This window comes from Diabrotica undecimpunctata, chromosome 1, assembly GCF_040954645.1.
Source record: "Diabrotica undecimpunctata isolate CICGRU chromosome 1, icDiaUnde3, whole genome shotgun sequence".
Classification (NCBI taxonomy): domain Eukaryota; kingdom Metazoa; phylum Arthropoda; class Insecta; order Coleoptera; family Chrysomelidae; genus Diabrotica; species Diabrotica undecimpunctata.
Genome location: NC_092803.1, coordinates 112,108,686 through 112,125,970, shown reverse-complemented (window position 1 = coordinate 112,125,970; position 17,285 = coordinate 112,108,686). Strand labels below are relative to the sequence as shown.

At 31.3% G+C, this 17,285-nt stretch overlaps 1 protein-coding gene across 3 annotated transcripts in view; it reads right to left on the bottom strand.

The window, feature by feature from the left end:
• Nucleotides 1-3,134: 3,134 nt before the first annotated feature.
• Nucleotides 3,135-17,285, bottom strand: part of LOC140452573 (monocarboxylate transporter 14) — a 194,535-nt gene continuing 180,384 nt past the window's right edge. For all 3 annotated transcript variants that reach the window (XM_072546899.1, XM_072546902.1, XM_072546909.1), the window contains one exon: nucleotides 3,135-15,430. In XM_072546899.1, coding sequence (XP_072403000.1) covers nucleotides 15,219-15,430 — 212 coding nt within the window. In that variant the 3' untranslated portion in view covers nucleotides 3,135-15,218. The remainder of the gene's footprint in view (nucleotides 15,431-17,285) is intronic.

Below are 17,285 nucleotides of genomic sequence, written 5' to 3'. Positions count from 1 at the left end.
AACCTTACGAGTTGGTCTAGAAAATATCCATCATTATAGGTATCAAGTAGTAGGTTTACACTTCCCGAAACAAAACAACAATCTTCACAATTGAAACTTTCATCCGAGAAGGTGAAGTTCTAACACGCCTTCTCAATGCGTAATGTAACTTCAATACCGTGGTCTCATTCATGAGCGACTGGCGACTGGTTTTCTCATTAAAATATTGTGTCATATTCATTGAACCTTTTGAAATAGTTTTTCTCAACATACAAAGTTCACACAACTGCTTATATACAAAGAGAACTGCTTCAGTGACTTAAAGCACTTTTGAGAGCATACTGTTGAGTGGGGAGAATGGGAATTATTTCGAAGGATGCCACAATGCCACGAGTTGAAAAATGAAAATAAAGCAATTTGAAACTATAATCGAAGGTTATGTACTTTTGGGACAGACCTCATACAGTAAGGCTCATTATACATAAAGTAAAAATATGAGTCCATTATTATTCCTCGTTTAATTATTTTATTTCTAAAGATATAATGTAATAGCTATTTATGCCATTGTTCGTTTTGCTCTTTTTTCCCTGAAAAGGGATTAGTGGAAGAAAAGTCCTATCTGATTAAAACAACAAAATAAGAAACAGTATTTTTATGACCGCCATACTGTTTTATTTAGTTCTGTTATATTCGGTTATAACCGATTTCCTTTCAGTTGTATAGGGTGCAACCATTATTTTAGATACTATCATCTGAAATATTTCCAAATTGTTAGAAAAACTTTTGACCTTGAAAGTATTGTTGCTCTCCACATATTTCTATGTTCCATCAAGTGTCTCACTTTATTCATTTTTGTACATACATGTCTCCCATCGTCCTTTCTACTGGTCGATATCCAATGCTGTTATCGTGAATTTGGTCGAGATTTAAAGTCCTTCTCTCTAGTATTCCCATGATATTCAGTATACATGTACATATATCAAGACCCAGTGGAATTAGATGGTATAGCCTTATACCACTTTTGTTCAAACTGAACATCGACAATATTATAGAGAATGTATTTCCTTTAACTTGAAATTAATTATGATATTCAGAATAAGTTGGAAAGTATTATTTATGCAACAGTTTATGCGCGTTATGAAACAATAACTTGTAAAGGAATCAACAATGAACCAATAATCAAAAACCATGGGATAAATAAAGTTGCAGTATCATGCTACCCGAGATAAGGTTTTGAACAAATAACTTCATGAACAAAAGCATGGCTAAGACAAACAGAAATGAATAATATCAAGACAGTAGGGAGCAAAAATTTTAGGGCAATATCTTCAAAAAAGATTGCATTTAAGTAATCTTATAAAAGATTTAAAGAATAAAGGTACCTACCATACGTATAATACCAGTGGATATTTCATGAAATCAAGTTGTGTATTACCAATATCCTTTATTTTTGCAAATATGTGTTACATGTCAATAATAAACAGTAAAAGCAGTAACTCTTCAGGTATTTTAAATCAGGCACACAATTTTTTGATTTTTATCCCTAAACACAGATCAAATATACCAGTGGAAATATTCAAAGCCTATTACTAAGAAGTCAACTGAAATATTTTTATGATTACCAAAAAATAATTCTCTTTATACACTAGAAATATTTCAGTTAACGAAATGAAATATTTTCAAACAATATGCAACACATAATGGATACTACTTACCAGATATATTGTGTACTGTGTTATTTAATCAAGTTAGTATGATATAAAAAAAAGCGGAAACAGCAAGGTTATTTTTGTTAATTTTTGAGTGTGTTATGTATTGAGTTATGTGTAATGTTAAATAGCGGTACATATGACAGGCTAAAATAATTATACACATATGTTTTTAATGGTGTCCTATTTGGTTTGAACTATATTACATATACAAAAACTTCACAAGCGTGCTTGTTATTAGTTTTTCATAACAAAATGAACAATTCACTGTACAAATTAATTAGCACTGTGAAATAAAAAGTAGAAAAAAGGAAAAAAGTTAAGAGAAATAAGGGGGGCAAATATTATTTAAATTGAGCAGTCTTTGTGGTTGCAATTGGTAAATATATTTTATAGATTTTGGACACAAATACTTGGATGCGCAAACAATACGGTGTATATTCCTATTGTGGGATGAATATTTTGATGCGTATTGCCCTCCTTTCCTAACTATATACAAAAATCAACAACTTATGTACTGTACGGATCAACACGCTGGATATTTATGCAGTTATCTGGTATAGGGTAACAATCTTTAATAGTAGTGGACACAAAAAATTAAATGGTGCTGCATTCATAAATTTGAGTGCATACATAAAAATTTCTAGTCTTATATAAAAAGTATTTACTTACCTTTTCGTGCTAAAAAAAGCTAATATTAAGATCTTTGCACATAATCAAAAAGAAAAATGCCTAATTTTTGGCAATTTAAATCATATTTTTTTATATTTGATTCAATATAAATCCATTTCGAATAAATTGAGGAAATCAAATTCTAGTAAGCTAAGGAAAATGCGATCGATCCTTTCGTGCTACCAAAAAAGTTTGGAACACCTTTATACACACCACGACAATTATTTAGGCACAAGACAATACGTTTAGGCGTTGGTAACTTTTTTCATTAATAGGCCGAATGAACTTTCCAAATCTTTGCAGCAGCCAGAAATTGGATATCTTTCTCCTTACTAGCGTATCTTCAGCTGTCGTCGATTTGAAGTATTTATATTTTATCAGGCATCAGTGGTATATTTTCTATACTGCCCATAGTAATCCAAATGGGACATATTTCTAGTCTCCTAATAATTCAGACATTATTGGTTTCTTCACAGAAATACAAAATTAAGCATACTTTATATACAGCTCATCAGCTAGATGTTTGCACAAGTATGACATTATTGACGAATTATATATATATATATATATATATATATATATATATATATATATATATATATATATACTTATATATAATATGTGCAATTATAAAAAGGAAAGAAAATAATCATATTCTTTTAAAGCCAGGCAAAAGTAGACCTCGTCCGAAAACCAAGACAACCGATCTACCTGAAGGATCAAAAATGGAAGTACGGAATACAATATACGACATGTACCAATTTCTTCAATGTCCAAGGTTCAAGTATCAATTTCTTAAATGTCTATTTGATAAATCAGTGCAAGTCCTTGCCTATGCTGATGATATCAATATTGCTAGGGGGACCGGAAAAAGCGACACGAAAGGCGAATGTAGCATTAAAAGAATCAGTTACAAAAACGGGTTTAAATAAGAAACACCAACAAAACGACGTACATGAAAATAAGCACGCAACCACAAATCCTACGACCAATTGTTATAGAAAACGACGTCATCGAAGCAGTGAACGAAGCCATCCTTAACACTGAAAATAATACTGCCGCAGAGATAAACCACAGAATTTTCACGCCAACAGATGCTCTTTTGGGCTCGATCTCCTTTTTAAATCCACAAGTATATTGAGAAATACAAAAACAATCCTCTACAAAACAATATTACGCCCAGTCCTAACATATGGTTTAGAGAACCAGACTCTTAACAAAAAGTAATGAAAACATGTTACGATGTTTCGAAAGAAAAGTACTAAGGCTAATCTATGGAGCAGTGAATGACAAAGGAGTGTGGAGAATACGATACAACTTCGAACTTTATAGAATATACTAGGAACTAAATATCGTAAAACATATTAAGACAGGACGTCTAGGGCATGTAATGCGGATGGAACAAAATGACCCAGCTAGAAAAACGCTCCTTGATAGACCCATTGGCCAGAGAAGTTACTTGACAATATCGTTAATGACATGAAAAATATGGGAATACGTGCTTGGCGGAGGAAGGCGATGGATAGGGAGGACTGGCAAGAAATTCTTGAGGAGGCCAAGATCCACGTAGGATTGTAAAGTCAGAATGATGATGATGAATTTGATAATAAACCAGAATGTATTTTTTAATCAATACTTTGAATAAATGAGTGCGTAAAAAAAGATTGATGAAAGTAGTTTAAGGAATTTTGTGCTGAAAAGATAAAACCCAAGAAATGAAATAAAAAAATATAAAAACGTTCATCGTAATATTAACCATTTTCTAATTCTTATGACCGAGGTAAGTTTAACTCACATGTTTTGGTTTAATTCCTAAAAATAATATATGTTATTTATTACGTATGTTATATAAGTCTCTCCCAAAAATAATCGCGCCAAAACGTGTCAGTAGCCTCTGCGGGATCCTGCGTAATCAGTAACTTTCTCGATCTTGCCGTATATTATCCTGTTCGACAGAACATTTCTAGTTTCTAATAACATATCCCTGTTGTGACTGAATATTATGCAGATACTAGCAACGAATTTACATTGTTTTGCTCTAAACTCAAAAAAAGGTTTGCGGAAACTATCCTAACCATTTAAAAGTCCTTTCTATATGAATGTACGAGCCAAAAGAGATAAATGAATGGTTCAGTAGGTTTAAAAATGGCTGCATTGTGGTCGATCCTCCAGAGAAAGACCGGTAAATATCGAACGTATGAGACTTGCTATTGAAGAATATTGGAAATCTATCTTGGAATTCCGAAACCTTGTGTTTCGAGAATTCGAAAATTACTCGCGTTTGTGCTGAATACATTCTAATATTGCTCACGGTAGAACAGAAAAAGATTCACTCTTGCTTACTTGGAAATGGTTGCTAATGAAGAAAATATACTTAAAATGTCATTACTCTTAACAAGTTGGTAGGTGTACGATTATCTAGAAACAAATTAGAAGTATTTATTGGAAGCTTTTAACCGAACGTCCATGTTGATTTTTTTTACAGATTATGAAGGTATTGTGACCCTACATACGCTCTAAGAAGTCAGATAATCAACAAAAATTTTACATCCAATCTAAATAGGTAACCAGACGCAACGAAAAGAAAACAGCCTCATTTTTCGGACAAACTGCGGCTGATTTCGTAATCACAATGAATCACAGCACATTCATTTAAACTTGTTGAACAGTTATTAGTAAAACATAACTCAGCCAAAATCTGTACAGTTCCGACTTAACACTCTGCGACTACTTTTGTGTTCCGAAAACTAAAAATGTCACTTAAAGTGCAAATTTTTGACAATAGAGACTATTCAAACGAGTACAACTATGGCACTGGAAGCTATTACAAAAAATGGACTTTAAAATTGATTCAGCGACTTTAAGCACCGATGGGAGCGTGTTATTAAGTCGAATATGGGAATTACTTTAAATTATGCCACAAGTATTCTTCTTCTTGGGAGCATTGGCATCCATACTCAGGTCTTCAGGTATAACTCTTGTTTATTCTGTAGTTGAATATTGCGCACCAATATGGATCAACAGTGCTCACGTTCAGAAGATTGATGTCCAGATAAATATCACCATGAGAATGATCGCTGAAGTAATCAAATCCACACCAACCCATTGGTGACCAGTACTGAGGGACATTCCACCAAAATACCTTAGCCGACTCAAGACTCTAACCAAAGAATATAAATACATCCATTCCGTGAGATGCTTGCCATGCTTGATTCCGTGAGAGAAATCTTCTAAATGCGCCCATCTTCTAGAGATGTTGGCGACCACATTGACCCATCTTATTCTATTCACAGCAACTGGAAATAGATCAGTTGACGTTAGACCAGTCCACTTCCTAAGATTGGCCAGCCAGGATATACGTCTATGTCCAGGGTCTCTCTTACCCTCAATCTTACCTTGTAGAAGTCGGTATTTATCATTACGCATGATGTGGCCGAAGTAAGCCAATTTTTGTGTTTTTTATGGTGTTAATAATTTCTTTGTGAGAGAAATGGTGGAGAAAATATTGAGGGATGAGTGGTGGTGGACACGGTTCCACAAATTTATCAGGGAGCTGCTGTCTTCAAAAGAACGAAAGAAGAGGGAACTCGCAACAGAATTTTAAAACGAGCAAGTAGCACCTCGCAAGAGGAGCGAATGGGAGACAGACGACGCGAGAGAGATGACAGCCTCGCTAAGGCAGGGAGTTGAAAGTCTTTGGTGGTTCGTGTATGTGTGGTTTTCCCGATGAATGTGTGGGAAAAAGAATGGGAATCGGGTGATAGCAGGACATCAAAAGAGATATTTTGCCTTAACAAGCCCTTCCATCCTGATGTCTGGAGTGATAGAGGATAGAAGGACCCGTCGCAAGTTCAACCAATTACAATTATACCTTGCATCGCAGAGACACCTCCTGTATTTGACCTACCAAGTAAGACCTAGTGCACACTTAACCTTCAGAACTCAACATGGTCGACGTGCATATATATGTTGCATAGGTGGGATAAGCTGTGATAACCGTCATGAAGCTGCGGCGAGGTCCAATCCATCAAACACATAACGGAGGAGCGTCACTAGCGAGCATACGAGGGCAGTCCCCAAGATCACCTGTTTGCGACGCAAGAGTCGATTAATTACATAAATAATTTCGATGTATACTTGTACGGCGTTAGATATGATTGAGCTTTGCTATATAGAATCAATTTTATTTAAATAAGGGTTAGTTAGGAGTGGTAGGAATTTTCAAAGATAAACAAGTACTATTAATCTTTTCTTCCAAATTTAAGTATTTAATTATATAAAGTTATTTTTACCATACAGAATATTAAAATATCATTTTAGTTTCTGTGGTGCCATTTTCTGTACCAAGTGTAGAAACAAGAAAACGTATTTGCACGTCTTTTTCAATTTGGTAGAACTTACATTAGAAAAACAGGAGATAACTTATGATAAACATTATTTGGTAACTTTATTAATTATTTTTCACTTTATTGTCAAATAGAAAAATCGCTCGATTTTCGCTGATAGCTTGCTTTTGATATCAAAAATTTTGTTTGCCACTGCATTTATTGGCTAAAGTTACTTGATCCCACTTTCACAACTTGCGGCATACGGTAAATTATACAGCTGAATATTGTTGCATATTGTTTGCCACATCACTAGGGACAAATTGTGCAGTAAATGAAAAAAAAAACTATTCTAGTATTGTCGAAGAATATTTTATACATTCATAAATAGTATTTCTTAATGTACATGGCCTATTTAAAATTTACAGACTAATATTCACAAAAATACTAAGTATCACTAATCACAAAATTATGAATTATTATAAACAAAAATCTATGAAACCAGTCGTATTTGATCAGTAAAATAAATGGTGTTCTATCAAAAAAGTACATACTTTCTGTTTATTTTTAAAAGCATATGTTGTTACTGCAAGTTTTGTAAATTAAAAGTCTTTAAATAGTGGAAAAGTACTTAAAAATGAAACGAAAAGTTTTAAATTCTGTGATGTCCAATAAACCATAACATAAACTTTTCTACTTTTTTCTTGATTTCCTCTTATGGAAAATCAGATAATTAATCGAACTCAAAGCAACCTCATAACCAGGTTAAATAATAACCAGTTTCTTTTATAAGACGCCTACTGCAGTATTAAAATTAAATTTTTGATAAAATATGTTGATAAAAGTAACATATTTTATTTAAAGAGACCTGTTATAATCGATTTAAACTATTTAAGATGATAATGTATTGGGTGATACCGACAAAATGATATAATAATAAAAACATGAATAATCTTAATTCTAACATTACTTAAAGGGATAATGAAAATAATTTCAATAAGAAAGACACAAGTAAAGGAACAAAGATGCCTCCTTGGACGATAACCGGCTCTATTTTCAGCTTTGTGACTTATTTCTATTTGCAGTACTACTAAGGCTGTTTGATAAGTTCTTAATCTAGCCCAGAGATAGCAACCATACTTTTTCACTTACGTTGGTACACGAGATTGTAAAATAAAATTTCGTCAAAAGTCGTTGAGGACAGCAGTTGATTGTCAATAGAGCAGTTTGAGTACACGTGGTTTTAAAAATAAAAAAACAGTATTTATATGGGGTTAAGCAGAAACAGAATTCAGGTTTGATAATTAACAAAATTATTTGCGGTTTCTAAATTTGTTCTTCAGCTCAAAAAAGGCAACGAAGATGAAAAATTCTTTTCCATCAGAGAAATTGGGGATCTATTGGGACATTGGGAGCATATAAGGTGGGTGTAATATCCATCGTATTCTCACTAGGAATTCCATCGAGTCTCAAAACATTAGGCTTTCCTCGGTGGTCAATCCTTTTCGTTCAATTTAGAAGTAATTGTAGATACACTTTGTAGTACTTTAGAAAAACACTACAAGGAGTGGATAAAGAGATTGGAATATTGCCAAATGAAAAAAAAAGTATTGATGTTAGAGGAGATTATGTTGAAAAATATGACTTTTTTGAAGGTATATACTGTTATTTTCTTTATCAGGCCATTTTGTTTTCAAATTACCCATGTAGGTACAGTAATATTGGTAAAATATAACAGTATATATACAACCCAATTTGGTGTTGGTTCTCACTTAAACGATACGAATACGCCAAACACAAAAAGTTTGCGTTTTAAAATTCACTAGAAAAAATATACAAAGAAAAAATTAGTGTTGCATCTCAAAATACATTGTTTATGTACTTTTTTAAAAACTGGTTTGGGCATATTTCATTAAAAACTATTCTACATTATAAATGAAACATAATTTACAAAAAATTTAATATAAAAGTAGCTATTGATATTTGTAATTTTTCGATAGGACACTAATACAGAGTTTATCCATTTAATATCATTAAAAAAATGCTTTAATGACCTGACATACATTTCGACTTAAATACTAATAACATTTCAGTTTTTATACAGTTTCTTGGTATTGTCAGGGTCATTAAACTCAGAACAGAGAGCGCTAGATAATACAGTTACTTCAATATCTTTTTTGAACACTGAACTTTAAATTAAAGTGTATCTCAATCGATAGAAAAGCTTGAATAGACCCTAACTATTGTCAATTTCAAATGATAAATCTAAATTTGATTAATTCTAACCAATTTGTTTATATTCGATTATATTTTTAATTTTATTATGTACAATCTTATCTTTGATTTACTAAATAGAAGTGTTTACTCAAAGGGCATAGACCAAGTTTTATACATTATTCGATTCGATTTTGTACATGGATCTTACAGTTTGGACTACTAGTTTCGAAAATCTTACTACAAACACGAGGTGCATTATAAAATAGCAGGTCTGATGCTACTACAAGAGATGATGCATGCGCCAAACGCTAGCAACCGCAAAAGAAACCATAATTGAGTATGTTGAAAGCTGTGAAAAAGAAAACTGCCCGAATCTTGGAGGAATTGACAAAAGACTTTCAACACTGTTTTGAACAATAAAAGATTCTAATTGTAATTAATGGTTTAACCTGCAAATATATTATTTTTAATTAAATTTAAAATAAACAATAGTTTGTCAGTTTTTCGTCTTTGCTTCTACTCAAAGCCATGACTAAAAAAATTCCTGTTTCATCCAGCTTTTCTAGCATTAACAAAACTTCTAGCACACTCTGTAAAATTATTGGTAACATTTATATTCTTTTAAGTTAAAATCATGTCTAAATAAGATAGTTAGTTGACAATATATAATGTATAAAGAATTACAAAATATAAAGAAAGAGCCACAAAAATGGCTACAAATGTAAATAAAATCATTTTTGAATCGTAATATTGGTTTGAAGCTGACATGTCATCGTTTTAAAACAAACCAAAATTGTTCATACTTAAATTATTGAAAATAAAAAAGTACTTTGTAAGTACAAAGCAATATAAGTACAAATTTTCAGAAATAATTAAATAAAATCTTTTTTACGTAATTTAAATAAAATGAATGCGAACTAAGTCATATCCCGTATGACTTACCGCCATTTTCTGGATCTGTTGGGAATTAAACCTATATAACTATATGAAATATTCAACATTTCATTTGAACACGATGATAATAATGTGCTTTAATAACATAAAAACTTTTTAACGTCCAGCGGTTTGAATTCTCAAAAAGAAAAAACTAAAAAACTTCTTTCGTTTGACAACAGCCCCGAATGGGTTCTAGCACTTTAAATCTCAGTTAACGTTCAAATTTCTAAGTTTGAACAAACCATTTAAATAGTAGATATAAAATAATATTCTCAGACTTATGTATTAAGTAATTATATGAAGTGAAATGGGTATAATTTGCAATCATTATAGTGTTTATTCAAGACCAAAACTTATAGACTAGAAACTAAAGCGGACCGGACAGGTTGTCATGCAGAACATGAACAGGTGGGAAATCAGGGTCATATTAGCAAAATAGTTGAGACAAACTGGACGAAAGGAGCAAAAAATAGAAAAACATGAAATCCGAGAAGAACTCTTTATCCAGCAGTCGGCAGGGCTAGAAAAAGATAATGTTTAGTTTATTTTACTCAACTAGAGAATTAAACTTAAAAAATATACGTATTTAATGATCTTCAACAATTTAAAAACTGATACAACCTATTCAATATTGGTTAAAATTATCAAGATAATTATAAAATAATGATCACGGAAGAAAAATAATTGAACAAAGATAGTTTCTACTGCAATGCATTGCACCGCAAATTTATTAGAAAAGAAAATTATATCTCTCTTTTGTGCATCCCCTCTTTTGTATGTTGAACGAACACAAACATTTGGTTCCTCGAAATTTTTCGAAAGTGATGATAGGATATGAGAGTTATGATACAGTGTATCAAAAATAACAAAATAATAAAACATAATTTCAGCCATTCTTAAAGATTTTGACCCTGCTTCCCCATATGGTAGTTTTGCACACCATCTTAAAAAATGTCGTATGCGTGTTACGACCTGTTATGCGATGAAAACGTCTAAAATAACTTCGTTTTATATATTCTTAATGCATTTTATATTTGGCAAATGATTTAATGCATACAACATAGTTTTATAACAATACCACTTAACACTTCGCATTCAATGTGAAAAATTATGCAGTGAATTAATTCTACCAATTTGGTAATTATCCACAATGATATCGGATTCAACTACAATATATTTCAGGAACGTATAGTTAATGTAAATGGAGTTCTTATCTAAAACAGGTACAATAAAATAGACCAATCAATGATGAACATAATTTCACAAAAAATAAAATAAATTTTTAAATTTGCCAGTATAGTAGAATAGTATTTCAAATAATAATAATAATAAATTACATTAAATACCATATAGGTTTTATGTAAATATTTTTACTTATATAATTTTTAGTCTTGGTATTTTAAAAATAGAATCTATCTATACAACAGAAGTCTATTCAAGTGGTTATTATAGAGTTGAGAATTCTAGAAACTAACCGGTAAATTTGATAAATTTTCAATATAATTTATGGAATATTTATTCATGATTTATAATTACTAATAAGGTAATTTTACTGACCTGATTAGGTGTGGTTTTCACCATAACCAATCACGTCATCATTTTATTATTTATTTTTAATGAAAATTGTCGTTTACTCCCCTTAAGTATAGTAGATAATATAATTTATCCTATCTACCGAATTGAGTGGTATTTATGAATAAGTTTTCAGAAACTATACACTTTTCAGGTTGTGGAAAATACAAAAAAACCTTGTTCTTCATAGGTATAGGTATTTTTTGTAATTTTTTTGGTATAAAACAACCCTTTTGCCTGCTTACAAGTTCAGTTTGATAAAGTAAGTCCCAAACTCCATTATTCCATGATAAAAATTATTAATAAAGCTAACATATGCAAGATCTTTCAAAATTTCTTAATAACAATTCTGTTATTATCTTATACAATCTTAATATCTTAATATCTCAGTATCTTAATAGCAATTCTGTTACAATTAATCACTTGGCATTTTCAGATGGGGTAATTCAGATATCAAAAAATAAACAGTTTAAATTTAAGATCAGCTATAATAACATTACATTTGTAAACGTTTTTGAAGAAAGTATATATTTATTCATCTCTGTTGATTTTAAAACTTCTGTAATTGCCTTCGAAAATTTTGCCTGTTAATCTTAATCTGAATTTAGATAAGATGTAGCGTCATTGGATTGTTGATATAAATGAATTCAGTACACGTTATATCCATAAGCATCACAAGCAAAAGTTATCGTCCAAAATGTGTATTAGATTTTGTTCGAAATTAACCCACATAACTATAAAAAATGTTTTTAAATAACGTATCTCCTAACTCGGTATTTTATTGCGAATGAGGCAATTACATATGGACAGAAACTAAACAGCTAATTGAACTCAGTTGAAAAACAAAGTACATAAGAAAACTTTCACACAAGAAAAATCGTTTCGTCGAAATTTTCTTCATGTATATGTTCAAGAAAAATTTAAATTATTAATCAATTAAGTTGGTAAGCTGCCATTAAATCTGTATAAAATAGAAGACGAATATAAGTAATACCTTGTTGCGGTTAAAAAAAAAATAATTATTCATTAACCCGAAAATTGCGTAACGGACATAAACACTGAAAACGAATGTGACATAGACGATTAAATATATGTTATATTGTCAATATTTTAACTTAATGTTATTGTTAGTGTTGACGACAAATTACAAATTAATAATTATATTTTATTCAAATTATACTTCAAAGATGTTTACTGTAACCTTTTTCTTTGGTTTAACTCAAGGGTAATATTTTTATTAAATAGTTACATATTTATGTTGTACCTATCCAATGTTACTAAATTCTTCTTTCAAACTGCAGTCGAGTAAACGATTTGTTTATAAAAATAAATGAAATTGTGTTCATCGGTGACTGGCCTGTTCCTTAATACTTGTTTAAAATAACCCATAAAATAATTTGGAAAAACAAGCTTCATTGAACAAGAATTACAAGATATATCGCCAATTGAAACTCTCGCCCATTGCAAATTATTAAGTTCATCAGTCAATCAGAATATTCAAAACAGACTGGCCGAACATACGTATATTGGTACAGTTGAAAATAGAATCGAGTAACGATTAAGAGTTAGTTGGTAAATCGGTGCAAGATAAGTATTTAGAGTGGCAAGAAAATGCACCAGGACAAAGAGCTAAAGAGGACATTCAGCCAAATTCTCAGCCTACTTACTAACCCACAGTCGAAGGATTGTCAAGGTGATAGTGGGGCTGTTGACTGGACACTATATTCTCAATAACAAGTTGAGTCTTATGGGATTGACGGAAGAAGTTACTTGCTGGTTCTTTCTGAAAGAAGAGTAAACCGCTCTGCACGTCCTGATTCGATGTGAGGGCCTCACAAACCTGTGGTATTTATAAAACGGAGAGAAAAAAAACAGAAGCATTAGCCTATATGCAAATACTCTTCTCGAGACTATTGAATCTCATTAAAAAGATAGGGCAGAAGTTTTAATCGACAAAGAAAACCACAGTAGATCTGTAAAAGATCGCAGTGTGTTCTTAGTTTGTAATCTGTGCGATGTGTTTCGGTTTTTTAACGCCTTACATCCCTACCGTAGGGATCAAATGGATCAAAACCAAAGAACAAATTTGTGTTTTTAACTAGGACGTTTGAAAAATATCTAGCGGTAGTGTAGCTCGAACTAAATAGGCGCTATACCACTCAAGATGAAGTGAGCCCATTGAGTTATTAAGCCGAGAAAAGTTATAGTAAATTATCAAGAAATCAAGGATATAGTTAGGAATAAACCAATAATTATAATCTAAATTCTTTATTTTTGGAAAATGTTTCCAAAACACATTTTTGTATTTAACATAAAATAAAGATTTTTTTTCTAATTTTGGTTTATTCTCACCAAGATATTTGATCAAGTATGATATGGCCAAAGTAAACAGTTGCACACAAATAGTAAATTAGACAGATCTTACCTTAATAAAACATGTGGGACTAAAAAATAATTAATGTAATCGATTTAAGTATATTCTTAATTATATAGAGATCATTTTTAAATAGCACTTTGTTATTTATATAAAAATCTTTTTATCAATAAATTTCCAAAACAGTTTTTTAAAACTTCGACATGTTAACTCACATAATTTGTAGATGGATATCTCTCTTTAATCCATCAAGAATTATATATAATAATCTTTTTGTAAAACAATTAATGGCATCAGTTACTTTTTATCACCTGAAAAATGTTTATCAGTTATGTTAAATTATTTCGTACTTTTACAGGTTGTAATTTCGTATTTTTTTTTAATCTAATAGTTTTAAAATTGTTTTTAAGTCAATCATAAGCATCCAGAAGACATTTTTTAGAGAATGGTTGTACGCCATATTCAGTGTTAAAAAAGGGAACATTGCTCATCTGATGAATGTTGCTCATCTTTAACATATTTTTGTTCTTATAACATTTTCCCAAATCTTAATCAGTATTTCTATAGTTTTTTTTTGGTCTATGGTCTTGTTTTTAGTTCTTCCTTTATTACGTGGAATTATTTCTTCCTAGGCCATCATTTATGCTCTTCCTTAAATGTTCCCCACAATCCTGATATTTTAACCATTATCATGCACGGAAATCTAAGGATTTTAATAAGACTGTCGTTTGTGCGTTAACACCATAAACCTACTTTTTGGCATAGAAAAGTTCAGACTAAACGCACAACGATTAAATACAATTGAAATTATTGAATAATATTGGGGTTACAACGTGCTTCAAATTCCCTCCCTGACATGTACCTTGTTTTATATAACAAAAAAAGGTTGACATTTTACTAAAGAGGGGAAATTAAGACTATATTCTGATAGCAGTTTATAAAAATTGAAATTGTGGCTTGTTGCTACGTACAAAAATCGATAATATTCAATATACTATTAAATATTAGTTCCAAATTATATAAAAGTTCTTCCAATCACTTAAAAGAATGCGAATGTGGTTTTTATGTCAATATCACAGACAACTCTTAGCTGCATATAAATCAGCATAATTTTAATTAAAATACAATTCTTAAATAGAAATATATGGCCTAGTCCTATCGTTTTTATGATCGAATTACCAAACATACATCTTGACAACACTGACTTATTAGAATATTCTAGCACTTAGGATGGATTTGGTAAGGCAAATGTGTTATTATCTAAAGAGATTGCAAATACCACCCAATTGAATGTACTGTATCCCTCAAAAAATGGACTGTAACGTGACTGGGAGAAAAATTTAAGAACTGTACTTGAACGAAAAACCAATAATAAGTAAACATTTTTTCAGGCGATGGTATCGTAATCAACACATGAACCTACTACCAACATACTTATAAAACAGATTCTTTCAGTTGTATTTCTTCCTTTTCATCAGGTGATGAAGTAGCTGTTTCAACTATCGTGGGAATAACATTCTTCCCACTTCCCCCTCCCATCGTTATTGGTTCATCGTCCTCCTCCTCATCTTCATCAATAGGCGTGAGAGCGTCACCGTCTCCGGGTGCCGGTTCGTCGGAGGGAACAAAGCATTTCAGGCAGGGTGCTAAAATAAAAATAGTTTAAGTACTTCATAAAAAATCGAGTGAAATGTAATAAAATTATAATAACAGAAATATTTATTACACCATCAATAGGAATCTAAGTTAGTTGCAAAACTGCACCAGAAGTAGCTGAGGTCCGCAATTCGTATTAAGTAGGGAAGGAACTTCTTCTATTGCTTCTCAGTTTGTGTGATGACGTTTAGTTCCTAAATGTTTCTGAAGCGATCCGGACAAGGTACCCACGGACAACATTCTTGTGACACATCACGTAATTTGTCCATTAATTTGTTTTTATTTATTTTACTATATCCTGAATTTTGCATTATGCTCAGTGTATCGTTTCTCGTCTTGACTTCTTATTTCGGTTATTTTAAGGTCTGTTCCAACTCGCACAGAAACCGTACAATGTACGGTACCGCTTCTGCGCAATAGATAAAATGTGTTTAAACTGAAATGGACGGTTCATCGTACCATCCCTTTGGCTTTCCAACTCAACTTCAATGATTGTTCAATGTACGGTTTCGAAACCGTCATTTCAGTACGCGGGCAAAACCTATTACCGTTTGGTCTGACCTGCTGAAGTGGTATAATATACTAGTAAAAATTCTCATTTTAGCTTAGTTGGTCGTTTTATTTTGATTTTCAAGTGAGGTTAAGTGTTTTAGCACTATTCTTTATAGTATTTATTGTTAAAATTACTCACATTTTACAGAATTGAAAATGGAACTTTTTGCCTGATTTAAAATATTATTTTTTTCTCCAAATAAATTATTTTTCGGTTGAATTATATTGTTTCTTTTATCAATTAGATCATTTCTTATTTTGATTTGTTGAAGTTTTTCTCTTTCTAATTATTTGATATTTGATATTATGATTTATGTCCAAAAATTTCACTAATTTCCTTCTCACACTTAAAATTTATTTACGGCCACACTTGCACATTTTATTTTGATTATTTAAAAATTTCTTGTAATTCCTTTCAAGAGCCCTTCAACGATTAATTAACCAAGTATTGAGTGTTACATTGAGATACCATTATCATTTAAATGTTGGGCTATTTTAGCCACAGTAATTTGGTATTTTTAATTTCTAAAGTATTCAGTTTGCGTTTGTATTTTATATATAAATCTAATAATAATTTGAAATCGTTTTCGTTCCATTTGTAATCAAACTTGATGTTTGTTCTTTGTGAAGATGGTCCTGGCCTGGGTGGATCAAAAATTATGTATTCTTGTAAATCAGCAATTTACAAATGCATAATATTATTTTAACTATTATTCCTATGTTTTCCAAATTTTATTCATCAAGTAATACATTATTAGAATGGTAAGAAACAGAAAAAATATTAGAATGGCCAGAATTAAAACAAATAACCAGTCTTAGGTCAGTATCAAAATCCGTTCCAACACGTCTCCTTTTCGCATCGTAAGCGAACGGCAAGTCGAAGCATGCGCATAAAATCGATGCCAAACAGTTTCGTGGCCGTTTTTAAATAAATTCTTTTTTATCTGGTTATTTTTATTGCTTATGTCATTATTGGTCACAGGTCAGCAACTATAACTAAAAAAAATAGACGAATAAATAAACAGATAATAGAGAACACGAGAAAACTATTTAATAAATGTAGTACATCGTTCTTTGGAAAGAAAGAGATACATACCTAAGAATGTAAAAACGAAAGTATATCAAAAGTACTGAACACTCAATAATGTATGGGGTCGTGGGTACTAACAGACAACAACAAAAGATGAATTCAGCTACCAATATGAGATTTTTACAAGATATTGAAGGAATCTCAAAAGCGAAAACGGTAATGGCAGATACAGAAGTGAAACTGATAGAATAAAATAAGTGAGA